Here is a 23,341-nt window from a genome sequence, read left to right on the forward strand (position 1 = left end):
AGTTGTCCTGGAGTTGGCTGAGGATGTTAAGTCTGCTTGACTTTTAGTTTTCGCCCAATCCTCCTTCTTCCCCTCCCTTTTACACGTGTTCAATCCAAGGACCTAATAAGTACCCTGAACACTAAACTCTGTCTCAGAGTTTGCTTTTCAGAGAACTGTGACAGGATTGTTTGTTACCTCAGTCTAACATAACCTGTACTGACTGATACAATACAGTAAGTGTGAATATTCCTCTACAGTGTCTTAAAATAGCTGGCAAATTGTTTTCAACTCACAAAATTGTTTAGGAAGAAGAGAATTTAACTTGCAAGCTTATGAAAAGCTAGTTGAGGTACGCAACGTTTGCAACTATAGGGACATTTCATGCCTGCTGATATCTGCCCACCTGCCAGGATTTTTCAACAGAATGAGAAGAGAAAAACATATGAGCAGTTGCAGCAAATACACTTTCCACTTATCCCTTGCAGCTTTTTCAATAATGACTAAACAGAATGTTGGGCTAGATAAATTCTGTTGCTGAGTTTTCAAATTCTTGATCAGGATTCTCTGTAAAACTCAGGTTAGTTTTCCTGTAAAATGTAGAAGGTATCAAATGCCTTAAAGCTCAGTATTAAATTAATATAATTTGTTTACACATAGTCTCTTTCCATTCTTACAATATAAAGTCTCTTACATTATTAATGTCTGACTGCAATCTATAATCATATTTTTTGCCAAGAAGAAAATATATTTCCAGAACACTCATGTCATTATCACTTCATAAACAGTTCAAGGCTAGACAAACTAAAGCAAATTCCAAAGTTACTTACATCATGAAAACTGACAGAAATACCATCCCATACTGACAGAAAAGCCACACAGCAATAAAGACCAAAGTAAAATATACTCTCTAGAATATAGACTTTTAAAAAAATCTGTACTACAAGGCACTAAATATTTATTTTAAAACCTTATACACTCAATAAACATAAGATCAAGAAATTAGAGTTACTATTCTCTCAAACACAGATCTCAGCAATCAGAATACTGTGCTGTTAGGACTATTCACATATGAGAGACAACATAATTACATTAAAAACGTATGCTGAAATTTAGAGACAGGTTTATTTTATCAATTATGCATAAAATAGTACAGGTGAAAAATGCACATGCACTTGGCTAATTTTTCTGCAAATATTCATATTCTTCCATGAAAATATGCATCTATAATACTTTAAAGACACATTTTAAAAATTCTTTTAATATTCCATTTGAAACACCAGTTCATAACTCAGTCTTAATAGCATATTTGAAATTCATTAAAAAGAGCACATATGTTGTAGGTATAAGACTCAAAACTAGATGAATACAAAGAAAAACTTTTACTAACCATTTGGATACTTATGTAATAGAAAACCAAATTTCTGGATGTTGCCAAACATCTTTTTTCATCTACCCCTGAAATCCTGATGTTTCACTGGGTCCCCCTCCCCCAGGTAAAAATTTATCTTACTATTCTAAAAGGTGCACACTTTTGCTACCCACAGTTTCTCTCAGGATTTTGTCCTCTGGCATTCATTCCATAAATATTTATTTAGCTTCCTACCCTCTGCCAAGTAAAGTGGGCATCACTATTTGACAATCAATCTTAAATGAAATGATTTTATCATGTTTTAACATACAGTGTTATTTCCTGTTGGCTTCAATAAATAGTCTTGAGGTAATAAATTATATTTATAGATTCCCTGATAATGAATCATACTTGAAATCCTAGAATAATTCCTACTTGGTCATAGTTTATTATAATTTTGAAACTGCTGAATTCTATTTGCTAATATTTTATTTTAGATGTTTGATTCTATATTCATGACTGTTTTCCCTACCTTCCTTCCCAGAGGTTTTGTTGAGACATTTAAACACTTTTCTTTCAGTGTATATTCTATTTCAAGAATCTTTATTTAGCAATTTTTGTATTCAAAACAATCTCTCAAAATGATTATAGATCTACTAAGAGAGATTCATTGTTCGTTACTCTTCTTGATTCTCTACCTTGAGGTCACTGATTAAATATACTGATAAAACTAATTTTCTTGAGTGTCATGCTACATTAACAAATATTATATGCCTTTTTTCCCAATTAAAGATCTTTCAAATTTTTTTCCTGTTAAATCAGGAAAACATCAATATATAGTACAGTGGTAGAATCAAAAGAATTTTGAACTTAGACTTGGGTTCAAATTCAGAATACACCATCCTACAACCTATGCAAGTTTGGGTTTAATCATGCTAAATCACAGTTTCTTCCTGTATGAATGAATATAATAGTACATGCTACACAGATGTTATGAGAATTACATCATAAAGCATATGTAAAGTGCAAAACATTATAGGAAGCTTTCGGCGAATGTTAGTTCTCCCTTTTCACAAAACGAAAGGTCACTTTTTTCCTTACTTACTGGCCTCTTTCTTAAAGAAAAGAAACTACTATTTCTTCTACACAATAGTTTATTATAGAAAGAAAAAGAGAACCTTGAGCAAAGGATACAGTAAAGCTTAAAACAGTCAACAGTTGGCTAAATTCATTGAAAAAAGGGTATGATGATTTTAAGGGTTTTTCTTACAGACAAAGAAACAAATGGGTTCTTTCAGGTGGCAGGGCAAGGGGTACTGCTTTTGTCAAGGAAGAGCCCTAAGGAGTTAACAGAGCGCAGAGAGAAATACTGATAAACAAAGAGAGGGACACATAAAATAAACTCCAGAAAATAAAAATAATTATAAACATGAAGAGCGAGCAAGTTTGAAATTTTATAGTTTTGCTGGATTGTTCCAAAGAATTAAATAATTAGATGTTTTAATTTGAATATGATTTTTAATGAAATTATGTGCCTTACAAAATTGTATCCATTTACTGTGTGTGTGTGTGTGTGTAGTCACACACACACACGTATCACTCTACAGGGTTGTACAAAAACATGTACACTATGTTTCATAAACTAGTTAAGTGATTTTTAAGGGTATACTGAACTACAACTCCACTGTGTTTAAAATGATTATTATACATTACCAATTAAAATAGTATTACTTCTGCAAATATGGAATTAAGTACTTTTCTTTTTATTGAGTTTGCTTTTAAATAATTGCCTACCAAGAAGTTAATGTCATAAGTAAAACTGTCATACACAGGAAATTTGTTTTTTAGATTCTATTATAGTATTATTTTGACTTGATTTGATTTGAAGTTTAGGTGTTTTGCTTGCTGCACGATATATTTCTGATATAAATCTGACTCCCTATCCTATTCTGAAATAATCTAACTCAACAAATTACATTTTCATGACTCTACTATATTTTTGAGGAAAAAAAATTATGATCAATGTATCTCAGAGTTATCTTTCATCTTGTACATTCTCTTACCCTTAGGTAAATTTTCTTATTGAAGAAGAATAACTACCATTTGTAATTAAAAGTATCATAACTATATGTTAGGCCTACTGAAAATTCTATAATAGCTATTAATTTGATGATTCTGAAATACTGTCTCAAGATTCAATTCAATTTTAAGGTATGTTTCAATTCAGGAAAACCTCTCATTTGTAAATGTTGATATCTTCAGTCAAACCACCAAAAAGATTGGTGGTTTACTAAAGAGATGTGAAAAATATACAGACTACTTGATTCCTTTTTTCCCACTGACCCTAGAAAACTAACTTTTATGACACTACTTTCCATAGCCAAACAGTTTAAAAGTATAAATATGTCTAATAACCTGAGATCAACTCAGTGAGACATGCTTTTCCACTGCATCTTTAGTCTCATTATATACTAGAAGGCTATCTTTACCAGAAAGATCACTTTAATCTTGAATCAGGTGCAATAATGATACCACTAGCAATAACAAAATATACACTAATAAAATTTTCAGGTTTGAAATGTCTTCAAGCTAGCTTTACAAACTAGAACTTTAAGTAACGTATCATTGTATACGTTACAGTCCATCCAGTCTTATTCACCAGTCCTGGCTCTATTATCAGTTGCACTTGAGTCACTTTTTAAAAATATAAATACCCAGTGCCTAATCTAAGAGGATCAGATTATACAGGTCTGATTTTTCTCCAGTCAACCTTCAAAGGGAATGCCAAGGTACAGCCATGTTTGAAAATCACCATTATATGCCTTCTACATCGATCATGTATAGTATAATGAGAACTGGGAAGGCAAGGTTATGTCCTCAAAGATTAATGATATTGGCTATATAAAATTTACTATGGCAGTAGGGTTGAAATAGTACATTTTAGAGCAATGAAAAATTAGTATTAGCATACATATTTTTATTGTTTAAACATCACAGAACACAATCAGCTAAATCTTCAGGTGCATTCCAGTTAAATATGCCATAAAAGTCCCAGTGTACTGTACAAAAGAGAAAAACTAGCAACACAACTTTTTTTCCCCCAAGAGGATCTATTTTCAGTTGGGTTCATATACAATGGTTATATTTTATTTCCACAAAAATATACTTCATAAGGAAAGCAATTATTTTGGAAGACATTTTCTGAAATAAGAAAAATAATTTTCCCAGGAAAATATTTCAGCATTTGATGCTACAAACCCAGGAGAGTAAATACAGATTGGGGGAGGGGGGGCTTTACTGGGAACTGCATAGAAATAATCAAATAAGGTAAAACAACACACCTTTATCCTGTATTGATTGTACTGCTTTATGTTTTTTTGTTTTTAGTTGTTAGCACAGGGAAAACAAAATCCTATGTTAAAATACAACACTGTTTAAACTATGTTATTCTTCCTCCAATTTGAACAACTTGTTTGAAAAACGAAACTGATATTTGCTTCTATCTTTCCACAGCATTAAGAAACCTTACAAAACATAAAGTGTCTGGTAATTTGTTGCGAAAATGAAGAGCATACAATGGACCCCACTAAACAGCACAGTGTAGTCAAGAGGAAAGACTACCACTTCAGGAGTTAAAAAAGCTTGATCTACCACCTGCAGGGCTTTGGGCAAATTCCTTTTACTCTTGTGCTTAATAATCTGAAAATGTGTTTATTAACACCTTGTTACAAGGTTATTAGAGAGGTTACAGATATTGTAAATAAAGCTCTTAGTAAAGTACCTAGCTCTTAGAAGACACTTAATAAAGAGTAGCAGTTAGAATAATGATAATCTGAGAGCTTGCTCTCTCTCTCTCTCTCTCTCTGAAAAACCAACAACTCTAATGTTTTTCACCTTGGTAAACTTTTTGGATGCATAAAACCTAAAATATGGTAATCTTGAACAATATGGAAGAAATAAAAATAAATTCCCAATATGTGAGCTACAAAATAGCTCAACATTAATTTCCTCGTTAAAATACAGAAATTGGGTGGAAGCTCCTTGAAGATCTTTTCCAAAAGTTCAAAATCTCACTTCATGGCTTTTTAACAATTACAACAAAATTCTACACTTTTCCTAGGATTTTTATTCCTAGAAGAAAAACAAAATGTTCATCCACCTCCAGAGAAATAAGCATACTGTCTCATCACCATAGCAAAATAATATGTTGACAGTGCCAACTTGGCAATGAAAGATCAGAATAAGCCAGCCTAGATTCACTACTCCATTTAACCGATTTTCTGGATCTCAGGCACTGATTTAAAAGCCTTCTGAAAGCCAAGATAATCCCATTTTCATCATGAATCATAACTTCAAATTATTATTTCAAAAGGTAAATATTTAATTATTTAGGATCTAAAAATCCTGAAGACAGTGGATTCTTTTCAATGATTACTCACAGACAGATAGTCATAGAATTTAAAAAGCATGCCTAACTTTATTACTAGGAATTTCCTTCCAAACAAGCTTACAATAGTTTAGAGATCAAAGTGCTTATTAATAGTCATAATTTTCTTTATATGCTGCCACTTGAAATAATTTTCCAAAGTAGACTATGTGCCTTTATGATGTTCAAAGGTGAAAGGATACTTCTTACATCTACTAAATGTGCTATTCTTTGGTCTCTTTTATTTTTATTTATCAAAATGTTTCTTAATAGCTTAAAATTGGTTTATTATTGTACTTTACACAATAAAAGGTCCTCTTAAGTACTGCTAAAGATTTAAAATATCAGCTATGTTTTATCTATAACATGATATATAGAGAAGAAATTTTTTCACTACAGTGGTCAACCAAGTAGCTAAATTTAGTATTCAAAAAATATATTCATTTACTATTCAGAAATTGATAGGACTAAGGATAGCATAATTAAAATTGAGTTGTATAGATGTACTGTATTTTTAGGTTCCCTGGTAAAGATTCTTCTTTAGTTACTTCCATTCCTAGATATGTTCCGGGTTTCCATTTTGTCCCCAAATATTATTTATTTAGCTTTTCTATCTCTATATTCCTTTCTCTAATTCTATCAGTTTCCTCTATGGAGTAAGTATATCTGATGAGTTTAATTTAAATGCATCTTTGCTCATCCCCACTAAATCTAAAGTGTCTGCATTCCTACTCTTTGTAATGTAAACTTGCTAGTGCTCCATTTATCCATTAGCAAAACTAATATGGTAATAGTCAAACAAAATAGACTGATAAAGTGCTCATGTAGGTATACAATACATAAAAGCCTTCATAAAGACATTCAAACCCAGATTTCTCAATTCCCCTGCCTCCACCACTGACTCACTTCAGTTCATCTCTTCTCCTGCCCTATACGACTACTATGCTGAAACTGGAGAGAATTCCGTTCATAATCTGTCACTGAATTTCTCTCTCTAAAATGACATATACACATGCTATCAAGTAATGTATTTGAGAACATCTACATGAAAAATTTCTGGTATTTCCTACTTTGCAGAGTCCTAACAGATACATACCTATGTCATATGCCAGGAAATCGGCAGAAAAACATTTTGCACCGTTACTCAAGGAAGTGTCATTATGGGTATTTCCTCCAAAAATAAGCATAGCTCCATTGATAAGAACAGCTGAATGAAGGTATCTGGCAAACCCACTTTCTTTCAAAATAGTCCTACAGGATAAAATTTAAAAATGTATTACAAAGGATAAAAAGATCTCCCTGATTTTATATATATTACAGAAAGGATCTAATTTGCATATAGATTTTTCCTTGGAATTGTGAAAAAACATGCTTTAGTGTTTTCAACAACTTATAAATGGCCTCTAAATTTCAATATTTTAAAAAATATTCTGAGATTCATAGTACCTTAAAATGCTTTCAGGAAACACAATATTAAACATAATTGTTAATGATTTTATAATAATATATATTTTGAAATTTTGTTTTCATTTATATAAGTAGGAAACAAGTCTCCTTTAAACTAGAGGACCAAATTATCATCAGTTTTAAATACCAAAGTAAATATAAAGTTAAATATAATAAATTTACTCTGAACAATACTCAGTTAAGACTACATGGCTCATACGGATCGCATAATATGCTTTCTAACTTTTTAAATATAACATACATGAAAGTGCACACATCATAGGTCTAACACTCAATGAATTTTCACAAGATGAACACAACTAAGTAACCAGTACTAAGATCAAAAAATAAAAATTACCACTATTCTGAGTCTAACAGCAAATATTTCTATTGCTGCCTTTGTACTTTACAAAATGGAACCACATAGTTTTTATTAATTTGTATGTATGTCCTGTTGCTTAAGATTATTTTTGAGATATACCCATATTGTGTATAATTGAAAATCACACTGCGTTTTTGAGAAACATTCAAATTAAATTAAATCTTCTTTTAATTAAAGCGTAATTATGAGAGAAATACTACAAATATATGCTCACAATTATATTTTACCTGAATTCACTGATATATATATAATAAAGGTTCATGACAATGTGAATCAATACTTTATAAATACTCTATAAATAAATCCCTGGTACAAAGAATCAACATGTAAACATAGTATGTATAGTATAGTTAGTAAGGTACATACAGTATCTCAAAAGCTATAGATTATAATACCAATTAATGCTTAAAGAATATGGAATTCACTTCCAGAATGTCAATATAAGGAGTTCCATAAACAGTCTCCCCAGGGAAAGAACTATAATTGGTAAAAATTAAAAAAAAAAAAATTTGGATCTCAAAAATGTTGCCAAGAGCAACAACAAATAAAGAAATATTTGCTCAAGAATATATACTAGGGCTTCCCTGGTGTCGCAGTGGTTGAGAGTCCGCCTGCCGATTCAGGGGACACGGGTTCGTGCCCCGGTCCGGGAGGATCCCACATGCCGCAGAGCGGCTGGGCCCGTGAGCCATGGCCGCTGAGCCTGCGCATCCGGAGCCTGTGCTCTGCAACGGGAGAGGCCGCAACAGTGAGAGGCCCACATATCGCAAATAAATAAATAAATAAATAAATAACAGCAACAGTCCACGGTATTTGACTCATTACCAACTCCCATTCTTCTCATCACCGCCACCTCCCCACACATACACAACCAGTTAGGCAAGGCTGTTCAACCACAGGCTGGTAAAGTCAAGAAGACTATGCTCCTTCATCCCTCAGCTCCTAGTCCAGACCATTAATATACAACCAGGAGCAACAGACTGCCAATATTTCTCAGGCCCCCGAACTCTTAGTGGCAGAAGTTCTATTCAAGGAGAAAGCATGCGAGGTCCGAGTCCTCATTCTCTACCTCGCCACCACCCACAGGGTGAAAGCTATACACCAGGCCTCAGAGATTAAGAACAAGAGGGCCAAAAAGTCTTCACTCCTAATTCATAGGGCAGCAGTTCCAAGATAAAAGAGGCAAGCTGAGAAGCGCAAAGGCTACCATACCCATCCAGTTCTCTGCACGTAACACAGTGGTTCAATGAAAGAACAGGCTACAAACCCCACCTATATGTCCAAAGCAGTGGCATAGAGGTTTTCTCCCACAGGGAGAGACAGCCTAAGAAAAGGAGAGGCAGCCTAAGAAAAGGAGAGCCCCAAAGGTCTCAAGGGAACTTGACTTTATTTGGTACAAGGTGGCAAACTTCAAGCCTTAAGGGCACTCGAAAACAATGGAAGTAGTGGTTGTAAGCAATTAAGAGATAGCTACATGAGAACAATAAGCTAAAACATAGACAAGCTAGAAGTTTATCAGAGAGAACCAGGGGAAAAGACAGCTAATAAGAGCCTTACTGGGGTCAGAACCTCAAAGACTGGCCTCAAAGACTACCCCTGAAAAAGGTTTGAAATGGAATTCAGACTGTGGGGCAATTTATGCCCCCAGAGCATTGTTGAAAATAATAGAACTGGGGCTTCCCTGGTGGCGCAGTGGTTGAGAGTCCGCCTGCCGATGCAGGGGACACGGGTTCGTGCCCTGGTCCGGGAAGATCCCACATGCCGCGGAGCGGCTAGGCCCATGAGCCATGGCCACTTAGCCTGCGCGTCCGGAGCCTGTGCTCTGCAACGGGAGAGGTCACAACAGTGAGAGGCCCACGTACCGCAAAAAAAAAAAAAAGAAAAAAAAAGAAAATAATAGAACTATCAGTTGGCAATTAGTGGAGGCTACCAGGTGAGTTTGATACAAACAGAGGCAGAAAGCTTAACAAAGAGCTCAGAGGAAAAAGTCAAAGAGCTCTGCTAAAATTACTATCATCCCAGGGTGACTGTGTACATACCCAGGCTGTACCATCTGAGGAGGAACATCAGAGGACGCATTTGGAAGAAGAAACAGACTTCTCGAAAACAGTTCAGCCAAGTTACTAAACAAATAAAATTACAACAGCCCCAGAGAGGAAGGAAAAGTCAGGATCCAGAGTTGCTACAATATATTATCTAAAATGTCTGGTTTTCAGGGAAAATTATGGCATGCAATGAAATAGGAAAGTGTGACCCATACACAGGAATAAAAGCAAGCAACAAAACTACCTTTAAGAGAACCCAGATGTCAGATGAAACAAAAAAGACTTTAAAGCAGCTATTATAAATATAGTCAAAGACTTAAAGAATACAATGTTTAAAGAAGTAAAGGAAAATATGACAACACCTTATCAAATATAAAACATTAGCAAAGAGAAATAACAAAAAAGGGAAAATTTGGAGTTGAAAAGTGTAATATTGAAATTTTAAAATTTAGTAGAGAAGCTCAACAGTATATTTCAGCAAGCAGCAAGAAAAGAAATCAGTGAACGAGCAGATAAATCAATAGAGATCCTGCAATTCAGAAAACAGAGAGGAAAATGAACAGAGTCTATGAGAAATGTAGAACACCATTAACAGCAGCAACATACATTTACTGGGAATACTAGGGCAGAGGAGGAAGAGGTAGAAGACTTTTCAAGAAATAATGGCTGACAACTTCCTAAATTTGATGAAAAACCTTAGCATACACATCCAAGAAGATCAACAAACTTCAAGTAGGAAAAAATACAGAAAGAGCCACACTCAGAAATAAAATAGTAAAAGTACTGAAGGCCAAGGGTAAAATCTTTAAAGCAGCAGGAGAAAGAAGGTTCTTCCCACACAAGAGAACCCCAATAAGATAAATAGCTGACTTCTCATTAGAAACAATAAAGGCCAGAAGGCAACGGGATGGCATAAGAAAAGTGTTAAATTTTTTAATGTCAGAATACGAGGATACAGGGAGAGACAACAGCAAGACGTAGGAATAAGTTTCCTACTATGAATAAAAAATATTGCCTGCCATATGGTAAACAAATGAAGTTGCAGCCATTGAGCCATCACACTGCAACCATGACGGTGAGCCCTGAGAGAACTCAGAATGGAAACAGAATGCGCTCCACTGCAGCCACCCAGGACAGTGCACCCTGAGGAGACTCAGGATGAGAAGCACAGGATACTGGCCCCAGATAGCTGAGGTGCGTATCAAAGGAATGATCTCAATGAGCCTAGACTTTGCATCTTTCCATACACAGAAAAGCACTAAATTCCTTAACTTGAGATATCTGGTTTTCTTTTTTTGCAGTATGTGGGCCTCTCCCGTTGCGGAGGCTCCGGACGTGCAGGCTCAACAGCCATGGCTCACAGGCCCAGCCGCTCTGTGACATGTGGCATCTTCCCGGACCGGGGCACGAACCCATGTCCCCTGCATCGGCAGGCGGACTCTCAACCACTGCGCCACCAGGGAAGCCCTGGTTTTCTTTAATTAACAGCAATCTTTTGATGTTCTGACTACCTGGTCTTTGTTGCAAAAACTGCTATATACCTGGCTCCTGCTTGCCTCTTTGGAGCAGTCTCTCAGAGTTATCCGAGATGCTATGTCACAGGCTTAAGTCCTCAGATTTGTCCACCAAATAAAACATAACTCTCAACTTTTAGGTTGTGCATTTTTTTTTCAGTCGACACTGCCTTCATCCTCCCACAGAAGCACTGATTTTGTCAACTACTCAGAGACAGGAGTACCTTTGTAGGTGCCCAGCAGAGAAGTCCTAGCACCACTTGGAGCAAAAATTCCAAGAACAGGACTGAAGAGGGTAAGAAGAACAGTTTCACTTTACCACATCACCCCCACCCCCAAAGCAACAGCTCACTGCCAAGAGAAACTCATTCAACCTGCTTTTTCTCCCAGTGGGGAAAGTGAGAACCTAGTAAGTGCCTAGCTTCCATGGCCAAGCAGGATAATGCCCAAGAAGCCCACTTCTTTCTCACCCATTCCAAAACAATGACAGGATGGGCAGGGGAGGGAAAAGGGGGCTCACGGCAACCAGGGTAAAAAACCCAACAGGGCTAATGTTTCTACTAACTACCTCATGAACTCTACCGAGAGGCCCACCCATAAACTTCATAGAGTGTATTACCTGCAGATTCACCTCAACTAGCACACCCAAGCTCTCAACAATCCATAAATCCCTCCCCCACGTAGCCCGCACCCCATACACACCCCTGCAGACAGCACACTTTAGCTTCTGCAGGTCATGAATGAGCACACACATATAACCGGCTCAACTCTGTTGCCATGGAAGAGTGTGCATAACCTTGAACACTTCAGGCACTGCCCTGCGGAAAATAAATAAGACGCTCTCAGTATCAGGCCTGGCTTTGTGTGATGGAGAAAATTCCATCTCCAAAATATATTAAAAACTCATATAACTCAACAGAAAAAAAGAACAATTGAATTTTAAAATGGGCAGAGGATCTGAACAGACATTTTTCCAAAGAAGACAAACAGAGGGCTAACAGGTACATGAAAAAGTGCTCAACATCACTCAACAAGGAAATGCAAATCAAAACCACAATGAGGTATCACCTCACATGCATACACACAGCTGTTGGAATGGCTATTATCAAAAACACAGGAAATAAGTATTGGTGAGGATGTGGAGAAAAGGGAACCCTTGTGCACTGTTGATGGGAATATAAATTGGTACAACCACTGTGGAAAACAGTACGAAGGTTCCTCAAAACCCAATTTAGAATTACAAATTACAAATCTAATTACAAATTTAGAACTACCAAATTATCCAGCAATTCCACTTCTGAGTATTTATCCAAAGAAAACAAAATAGCTATCTCAAAAAGATATCTGCACCCCCATCTTCATTGCAGCATTATTTACAATAACTAAGACATGGATACAACCTGAGTGTCCATCAACGGATGAATGGATAAAGATATATATATAAAGGGGAATATTATTCAGCCATTTAAAAAAAAAAGGAAATCCTGCCATTTGCAACAACACAGATGGACCTTGAGGGCATTACACTAAGTGAAATAAGTCAGACAGAGAAAGGCAAATACTGTATGACCTCACAAATATGCAATATCTAAAAATGTTTTTAAATGAACTTATAGATACAGAGAATAGATTGGTGGCCACCAAAGTCAGGTGGTAGAAGGTGGGTGAAATGAGTAAATGTGGTCAAAAGGCACAAACTTCCAGTTTTAAGACAAATAAGTCCTGGGAATGTAATATACAGCACAGTGATTATAGTTAACAATATTGTATTATGTTTGAAAGTTGTTAAGTACTTAAAAGTTCTCATTACAAGAAAGAAATAATTCATAACTATGTATGTGATGGGTGGTAACTAAACTGTTGTAATCATTTTACAATATATACATATAACAATTCATTATGTTGTACACCTAAAACTAATACAATGTTTTATGTCAGTTTTATTTCAATTTAAAATAATTAAGTAATTTAATTTTAAAAAGATAAGTGTTTGCAAGAATGTGAAGAAAAGGGAACCCTTCTATACTACTGGTGGGAATGGAAATTGGTATGGTCAACTTGGAAAACAGTATGAACATTCCAGAAAAAATTAAAAATTGAACTACCAAGAACTATAATATGAACCAGCAATCCCACTTCTGCATATATACCCAATAGATGCAGCTAGAGCCTAGAAAAAATCCAACACCCTTTCATGATAAAAAGCACCCAACAAAATAGAGATAGAAGGTAACTTCCTCAATCTGGTATGGCTGAATGGTGCACCACCACAAAAGATGGATCCATGTCCTAATCTCCAGAACCTGTGAATGTTACCTTATTTGGAAAAAGAGTCTTTTCAGATGTAATTAAATTAAGGATCTTGAGATAAGGAACTCATCTTGGATTATCCAGTGGACCTAATCCAATGACAAGTGTCCTCATAAGAGACACACAGAAAAGAGGAGAAGGTAATGTAACTGTGGAGGCAACTGGAATGATTCAGCCACAACTCCAGGAATACTGACAGCCAAAGCTGGAAGAGGCAAGGAAAGGAATTTCCCCTTGCATTTCTGGAGGGGGCATGGCCGTGGTCACACGTTAATTTTGGATTTCTGGCCTCCAGACCTGTGAGAGAATATCTTTCCATTGTTTTAAGCTACACAGTTTGTGGTAATTTGTTACAGCAGCCATAGAAACCTAATACAAAGGATATATACAAAAAAGAAAAAAAAAAAAACCCAGAGCTAACATCATACTTAATGGTAAAAGATTAAATGTTCCCTCTCTAAGATCAGGAATAAGACAAGGATTTTTGCTCTTGTCACTTTTATTCAACTTTGTATTAAAGATTATAAGAAGGGAAATGGGCAAGACCATAAAATTAAATGCATCTAAATTGGAAAGGAAGAAGTAAAAGTCTCATTATTTGCAGATGACATGATCTTATACATAGAAATTCAAAGAAATCCACAAAAAACTGCTAGAACTAATAAGTGAGTTTAGCAAGTTTGGAGGTTAAAATAAAATAAAAATAAATTGTATATCTAAAACCAGAAGTGAAAAATCCCAAGATAAAAATAATAAAACAATTCAATTTACATTAGTATCAAAAAGAAAAAGTATTTAAAAATAAATTTAATGAAACAAGTATTAAATTTAAACCATGAAAATTAGAAAACATTGAAGAGAGAAATTAAAGATAGCCTAAAAAAATGAAAGATATCCCATTTACATGGATTGGAAAACAAAATATTGTTAAGATGACCATACTCTCCAAACTGATCTACAGATTCAACTCACTCTCTATGAAATCCCAGCTGGATATTTCTCTCATTGACAAACTAATCCTGTGATTCACGTGGAAATTCAAGGGCCCAGGATAGCCAACTCAAAGAAAGGAAAGAATACTCTTTTCAACAAATGGTGCTAAGGCAACTGGATATCTAGGTACAAAAGAGAGAAACTGAACCCTTCCCTTACAATATATGCAAAAATTCACTAAAACTTGATAAAAGGCCTAAGTTTAAGAGCTACAAGTGATAAAACTCTTAGAAGAAACGACAGAAGTAAATATTCCTTGCCTTGGTTAGGCAATGGATGCTTAGATATGACACCAAAAGCATAAGTGACAAAATATATAACAGATAAAATGGTCTTAAAAATTAAAATTTCTGAGCTTCAAAGGACACTAAAAATAAAGTGAAAAATAACATACAGAATGGGAGAAAATATTTGCAAATCACATATCTGATAAAGGATTTATATCTAGAATATATAAAGTACTTTCTCAACTCTAGAAATAATAACTCTAGAAATAGAAGGGCATTTCCTTACCTTGATAAAAAAAATTTATCAAAAAAACTAGAGGCTGAGTCAAGATGGCAGTGCGGGAAGACATGGAATTAGCATCTCCCCACAACTAGGGCACCTGCTGGCTGCTAATGGGGGACTCTGACACCCAAGGATAAGGGAAGAACCCCAAAGTGAACCAGTAGGACGTAGGGGGACTGAGGAGGGAGAGGTGGAGGCCACACAGGATCAGTGCCCCTGAGGCTGGGGAGATCAGGAGAGGCAGGTGGGAGGGGCTCTCCGGGAAGAGCAGGAGAGGAGCAGAGGGCGACTGCCCCACCCACTCAGGGCCAGGGAGCCTGCTGAGCTCCCAGGCCGATCCCCTGCCCTCCAAACTCCCCTCCAGGCTGCATGGGTCCTTGGGGGCATAGGAGGGAGGCCAGGGAGATCAGGAGAGGTAGACGGGAGGGGCCCTCCCAGACTGGAGGAGCAGGAGAGGAGAGGAGGGTGTTTGCCATGCCCACTCAAGCCCAGGAAGAATGCTGGGCTCCCAGGTAAGGTTCCTGCCCTCTGAGACCAGGGGTGGGGGCACGCCTCAGCCCCTTCTGTTCCTTGAGCCTAAGTCCCATGCTCCACAGCCCCTAGGGCCTTTTGCAGCCCTGTGGGCCCTGAGCATTGGCCCCGCCCACCGCCCAAACCTGGTCCTTGCTTAGGCTCCACCCTCCACAGCCAAGGCCTTCCCCCACACCCTTTTATTTCTGCCCCCCCTTGTCTTTTGTACTATTATGGTACTGTTGTACCTCCCAGTTGTTGATTCATCTATATTTTTATTTTTATATTCTTCCTAACATATCTCTTAGTTTCCTAGTCTAATTTCCTAGTCTAATTTCCTAGTCTAATTCCTAGTCTAATTCCTAGTCTAATTCTAAGGCAGCTTGCAGGATCTTGGTTCACGAGCCCAGGGTCGGGTGAAAGTTCCTGCAGTGGGAGTTCCAAGTCCGAACCACTGGACTAACAGAGAACCTCAGACCCAAGGGAATATTCATCTGAGTGAGGTCACGGAGTTCCTCATCTCAGCACCAAGACCCAGCTCTACCCAATAGCCGACCAGAGCCGGAAAGCTCAGGCCAAACAACCAGTAAGACAGGAACACAATCCCACTCATAAAAAAAGAAAGAGATGGCAAAAAAATATGTCACAAATGAAAGAGCAAGGTAAAAACCTACAATGAAGAGGAAATAGGCAATCTACCTGAAAAAGAATTCAGAGTAATGATAGTAAAGAGAATCCAGAATCTCAAAAACAGAATGGAGGCACAGATTGAGAAAATACAAGAAATGTTTAACAAAGATCTAGTAGAACTAAAGAACAAACAAACAGAGATGAACAACATAACAACCGAAATGAAAAATACACTAGAAGGAATCAATAACAGAATAACTGAGTCAGAAGAATGAATAAGTGAGCTGGAAGACAAAATGGTGGAAATAACTGCCGAGGAGCAGAATAAAGAAAAAAGATTTCATTACTATCACAAGTAATGAAATTGAAACCATAATTAAAAATCTTCCAACAAACAAAAGTCCAGGACCAGATGGTTTCACAGGCAAATTCTATCAAAGACTTAGAGAAGAGCTAACACCGATCCTTCTCAAACTCTTCCAAAAAATTGCAGAGGGAGAAACACTCCCATATTAATTCTACGAAGCCACCATCACCAGATACCAAAACCAGAAAAAGATATCATAAAAAAAAGAAAATTATAGACCAATATCACTGATGAACACAGATGCAAAAATCCTGAACAAAATACTAAAAAACAGAATCCAACAGCACATTAAAAGGCTCAAGTGGGATTTACCCCAGGGATGCAAGGTTTCTTCAATGTATGCAAATCAATCAATGTAATACACCACATTAATAAATTAAGGAATAAAAACCATATAATCATCTCAATAGATGCAGAAAAAGCTTTTGACAAAATTCAACACCGATTTATGATAAAAACTCTCCAGAAAATGGGCACAGAGGGAACCTACCTCAACAAAATAAAGGCCATATATGACAAACCCACAGCAAGCATCATACTCAATGGTGAAAAACTGAAAGCATTTCCACTAAGATCAGGAACAAGACAAGGATGTCCACTCTCACCACTCTTATTCAACAGTTTTGGAAGTCCTAGCCACAGCAATCAGAGAAGAAAAAGAAATAAAAGGAATACAAACTGAAGAAGAAGTAAAACTGTCACTGTTTGCCGATGACAAGATACTATACATAGAAAATCTAGAAAACTACTAGAACTAATCAATGAATTTGGTAAGTTGCAGGATACAAAATTAATGCACATAAATCTCTGGCATTCCTATACACCAACAACGAAAAGTCAGAAAGAGAAACTAAGGAAACACTCCCATTTACCATTGCAAGAAAAAGAATGTAATACCTAGGAATAAACCTGCCTAAGGAGGTGAAAGACTTGTACTCAGAAGACTATAAAACAGTGATGAAAGAAATCAAAGATGACAAAAACAGAGAGACAAATATACCATGTTCTTGGATTGGAAGAATCAATATTGTGAAAATGACTATACTACCCAAAGCAACCTACAGATTCAATGCAATCCCTATCAAACTACCAATGACATTCTTCACAGAATTAGAACAAAAAATTTTACAATTCGTATGGAAACACAAAAGACCCCGAATAGCCAAAGCAATCTTGAGAAAGAAAAACGGACTTGGAGGAATCAGTCTCCCTGACTTCAAATTATACCACAAAGCTACAATAATCAAGACAGTATGGTACTGGCACACAAACAGAAATATAGATCAATGGTACAAGACAGAATGCCCAGAGATAAACCCACACACATATGGGCACCTAATTTACAACAAAGGAGGCAAGAACATACAATGGAGAAAAGACAGCCTCTTTCCCAGTGGTGCTGGGAAAACTGGACAGCTATATGTGAAAGAATGAAACTAGAACACTACCTAACACCATACACAAAAATAAACTCAAAATGGATTAAAGACTTAAATGTAAGACCAGACACTATAAAACTCTTAGAGGAAAACATAGGAAAAACACGCTTTGACATAAACCTCAGCAAGATCTTTTTTGACCCACCTCCTAGAGTAATGGAAATAAAAACAAAAATAAACAAATAGGACTTAACTAAACTTAAAAGCCTTTGCACAGAAAAGGAAGCAATAAAGAAGATAAAAAGATAACCCTCAGAATGGGAGAAAATATTTGCAAATGAAACAACAGACAAAAGATTGATCTCCAAAATATACAAACAGCTCATGAAGCTCAATATCAAAAAAACAAACAATCCAGTTAAAAAATGGGCAGAATACCTAGACATTTCACCAAGGAAGACATACAGATGGCCAAGAGGCAAATGAAAAGATGCTCAACAACATTAATTATTAAAGAAATGCAAATCAAAACTAGAACGAGGCATCACTTCACACCAGTCAGAATGGCCATCATGAAAAAAATCTACAAACAACAAATGCTGGAGAGGGTGTGGAGAAAAGGGAACCCTCTTGCACTGTTGGTGGGAATGTAAATTGATACAGCCACTATGGAGAACAGTATGGAGGTTCCTTAAAAAACTAAAAATAGAACTACCATATGTCCCAGCAATCCCACTAGTGGGCATATACCCTGAGAAAACCATAATTCAAAAAGAGACATGTACCACAATGTTCATTGCAGCACTATTTACAATAGCCAGGACATGGAAGCAACCTAAATGTCCATTGACAGATGAATGGATAAAGAAGATGTAGCACATATATACACTGGAACATTACTCAGGCATACAAAGAAACGAAATTGAGTTATTTGTAGTGAGGTGGATGGACCTAGAGTCTGTCATACAGAGTGAAGTAAGTCAGAAAGAGAAAAACAAATACCATATGCTAACACATATATATGGAATGTAAAAAAAAAAAAATGGTACTGCTGAACCTAGTTTCAGGGCAGAAAAAGTGATAGACATAGAAAATGGACTTGAGGACATGGGGTGGGAGGGCAAAGCTGAGGAGAAGGAAGAGTAGCATCGACATACATACACTACCAAATGTAAAATGGTTGGTGGAAGCAGCAGCATACCACAGGGAGATCAGCTCAGTGCTTTGTGATGACCTAGAAGGGTGGGATAGGGTGGATGGGAGGGAGGCTCAAGAGTGGGACATGTGTATGCATATGGCTGATTCGTTTTGTTGTGCAACAGAAACTAACACAGTATTGTGAAGCAATTATACTCCAATAAAGATCTATTAAAAAAAACAATTATTACTAATGGCAAGAAAATGGAAAGATGTTTTCATTCTAAGAAAGAGCAAGGCAAGATATACTCTCTCACCACTCCTATTCAACATTTTACTGGAAGTCCTAGTTAGTGCAATAAGACAAGAAAAGGGAATAAAAGATATACAAAATGGTAAGGAATAAATAAAACTGTCTTTTTTCACACATGACATGATTGCCTATGTAAGAAATCCCAAACAATCAACAACAACAAAAAAAACAAAACACTCCTGGAACTAATAAGTAATTATGGCAAGGTTGTAGGATATGAGGTTAATATGCGAAAGTCAATCACTTTCTTACATATTAACAATGAACAACGGATACTTGAAATAAAGACACAACACTTATATAGCACCCCCACAAAACTGAAATAGGTATAAATCTAACAAAATATGTCTAAGATCTATATTGGGAAAATTACAAAACTTTGATGAAAGAAATCAAAGAGGTAAATAAAGGGGTAGGCCATATATAATACATGGATAGGACGACTCACTACTGTCAAGATGTCAGTTCTTCCCAGCTTAGTCTATATATTCAATGCAATCCCATCAAAATTCTCACAAGAATAGCCAACACAATACTGAGAGAGAGGAATAAATTCAGAGAACTAACGCTACTTGACTTCAAGACTTACTATAAAGCTACAATAATAAAAACAGTGTGGTACTGGGGAGAGAACAGACACATAGATCAATGGAACAGAAAAATAAGCCCAGAAATAGACTCACAAATAGTCAACTAACTTCTGACAAAAGAACAAAAACAACTCAAGAGAGAGAGGACAGTCATTTCAATAAATGGTGCTGAAACAACTGGACATCCACATGCAAAAAAAAAAGGAGTTTGACAGATCTTACACCTTCTACAAAAATTAACACAAAATGAATCATAGGCCTAACTGTAAAATGAAAACTATAAAACTCCTAGAAGATAATATAGAAGAAAATCTGGGTGACCGTGAGTTTACTGATGACTTTTTACATACAGCACCAAAAGCACAAATCATGAAAGAAAAAAATGATAAGTTGGGTTTCATTAAAATTAAAAACCTTGACTCTGTGAAAGACACCATTCGGAGAATGAAACAGTAAGCCACAGACTTGGAGAAAATATTTGTAGCAAATACCTGATAAAGGACCTGAATCCAAAATATAAAAAGAACTCTTAAAACTCAACGATTAGAAAACAAACAACTCAATTAAAGTTGGCAAAAGGTCTGAACAGATACCAAAGAAGACACACAGATGGCAAAATAAGCATATGGAAAAATGCTCATTATAGGTCATTAGGGAATTACAACTTAAAACAATGAAATACCACTACCTATTAGAATGGATAAAATTCAAAACACTGACACCAAATGCTAGCAAGGATGCAGAACAACATTCATTGCTGGTGGGAATGAAAAATAGTACAACCACTCTTACAGAACTAAACATACTCATAAAAATAAACACTCTTACCACACAATCCAACAATTGCACTCATTGGTTGAAATTTTATGTCCACACAAAAAACTGCAAGTGGATGTTTATAGCAACTTTATTCATAACTGTCAAAACTTGGAAACAACCAAGATGTTCTTCAACAGGTGAATGGATAAACAACTGTACCACATCCATACAATAGAATATTATTCAGTGATAAAAGAAATGGGCTATTAAGCCATGAAAAGATTTGTAGGAACCTTAAATGCACTTAGCAATCTAAGTGAAAGAAGCCAATCTAAAAAAGGATTTATACTGTATGATTCCAACTATATAACATTCTGGTAAAGGCAAAAACAATGAAGACAGTAAAAATATCAGTGGTTGCCAGAGGTTGGGCAGGGAGAGAGGGAGATGAGCACACATGATTTCTAGAGCAATTGAAACTATTCTATATGATACAGTAGCAGTGGAATACGTCATTATACATGGTGTAAACCCACTGGACCAACAACACAAAAGTAAATCCTAATGTAATCTATGGACTTTAGTTAATAATAATGTATCAATATTGACTCATCAATTGTAACAAACGTACCACACTAATGCAAGATGTTAATAATAGAGGGACTTGGGGGTGGGGAAGATGTGGGAGTATTGGGGAAATCTCCATACCTTTTGCTCACTTTTCTTTAAACCTAAAACTGTTCTAAAAACTAAAGTCTATTAATTAAAGGACAACAAAATAAAATGGTGTGATAAAATCTGCAGTTGCTTTTCCAGATATGATATCTTTACTGCAATAAATAAACCCTACCCTTAGTACCTGGTAAGCAGATAATTTTTTAAAATATATCAATTGTAAAGTGGGATCCAGGTTTCTCACTTTCTAAAGGAATTTACAAATATGGAAGACAGGTCTAAAATAAATCCTGTCATGTTGTATTACATCATTATGCAGTTTAGACAGACAGGATTTAGACAGACAGACATATATACAGAGACAGAGCAATATACCCACTTCTATAAATAAGTATAAACATGTGTGTCTTTGTAAATTTTCTGGCTCTATCTTCTGATAGGGTCTAGAAACACATCAAAAAGTAATAAACATACCTAGTCCCCTAATCTTGGTTTTTAAATACCATTCTCTACTAAAAGTAATCTAGGTTCCTTGGGGGAAATGACTTACTCCAGCAGGGAAACTACAAGATGTAAACAGAATTTTTTTTTTTTTTTTTTTTCATCTGTGCCAGAAAGTGTAGAAATGCACTAGAGTGACTGGGGACATGTCTAAAGAATAGAGGAGCCTTACTGAAAGAAGCTCACAATGGCCAAATCTGGGACACTTTGAACACCAAAATAAAGAATAGTAATTGATAATAGAACATTGATTAAAATAAAAATCCATCAATTAATACTGACATAAGTGAACACACAACCTGGGATATTTACAAGGAATAATATTACAATATCATCATTTGGTAATCATCACAGTGATAACAAGAATGATCAACAGATGCTAAAACTAGTGTGTAAAAGTTTAATGAGAAACAAAATATTTACATAGTCTCAAAGTATCTCCACACGGTGTTTATTAATTTAAAAAGGAAAAATTGTATCTTTACAGTGGAGAAACCTGGAAACACTTTAACCATTACTTTAACCAAGATATGAAAGTTAACCTCTGCATGAAAGTCCATAGCAGCCTCATTCAAAATAGTCCAAAGTGAAAACAACCCAAATGTCCATCAACTGATGAGTGGATTAACAATATGAGGTATATTCATACAATGGAATATTATTCAGCCATAAAAAAGAATTAAGTACAGAAATATACTACAGCATGGATGAACCCTGAAAAATTATGCTAAGTGAAAGAAGCCAGATGCAAAATGTCACATACTGTACATTCCATTTATATGAAATATTGAGAATAGGCAAATCTATAGAAACAGAAAGTAGGTTACCGGTTTCCAGGAAATGGAGGGAAAGGGTATAGAAAAGTATAGGATTTCTTTTTGCGGTGATGGAAATATTCTGGAATTATTGATGGTTGCATAACACTATGGATATACTAAAAACCACTGAATTGTACACTTGAAATGGTTACAATGGAGAATTTTATGTTATATGAATTTTATTTCAGTAAAAGTTTCCCCCCCCCAAAAAAATTCATAGAACACATTTTAGTGATCTAAAATGCAAACTTTAGTGATCAAAATGCAAACCCTGAATCTAATCATGAGGAAACATTAGACTCACCACTTTTCTTTTTTAGTATTTCTAGAAGTATAGTTGAAATCTTTTTTTTTAACTTGAAAAAACTGGAAAAAATACCAAATTTATAATTACAGTTGCAAGTTGTAAATGATAATGTTTAATATGTTCCTTATGTGTTAAAACATATTGTGCTCTTATTATTGTGTTTTAAAGAAACACAATAATAGAGAAAATGACTTCAACAATAGGACAAGAAAATTTGAGGTCTCTACTATCACAGAAAACTCTTGACAGAGAAGAAAAAAATGAAGATGTGGGCTCCTACTACAAGCTCTACAAACATATACGTGCAAAAAACGTTATGAGACACCTCATCTAACAAGACTAACAAATCAAGACCATAATGGCCCTGGTACTCAAAATCATTACAGCAAATTAAAAGTC

The 23,341-nt window shown here is 35.8% G+C and overlaps 1 protein-coding gene across 1 annotated transcript in view; it reads right to left on the reverse strand.

The window, feature by feature from the left end:
* ATRNL1 (attractin like 1) overlaps nt 1–23,341 on the reverse strand; it is a 672,454-nt gene that overhangs the window by 553,058 nt on the left and 96,055 nt on the right. Inside the window, exon 10 of the mRNA XM_060034012.1 lies at nt 6,853–7,007. Within this exon, the coding sequence (XP_059889995.1) occupies nt 6,853–7,007 (155 nt within the window). The remainder of the gene's footprint in view (nt 1–6,852; nt 7,008–23,341) is intronic.

The sequence above is a fragment of the Delphinus delphis genome, chromosome 16, assembly GCF_949987515.2.
Source record: "Delphinus delphis chromosome 16, mDelDel1.2, whole genome shotgun sequence".
NCBI lineage: Eukaryota > Metazoa > Chordata > Mammalia > Artiodactyla > Delphinidae > Delphinus > Delphinus delphis.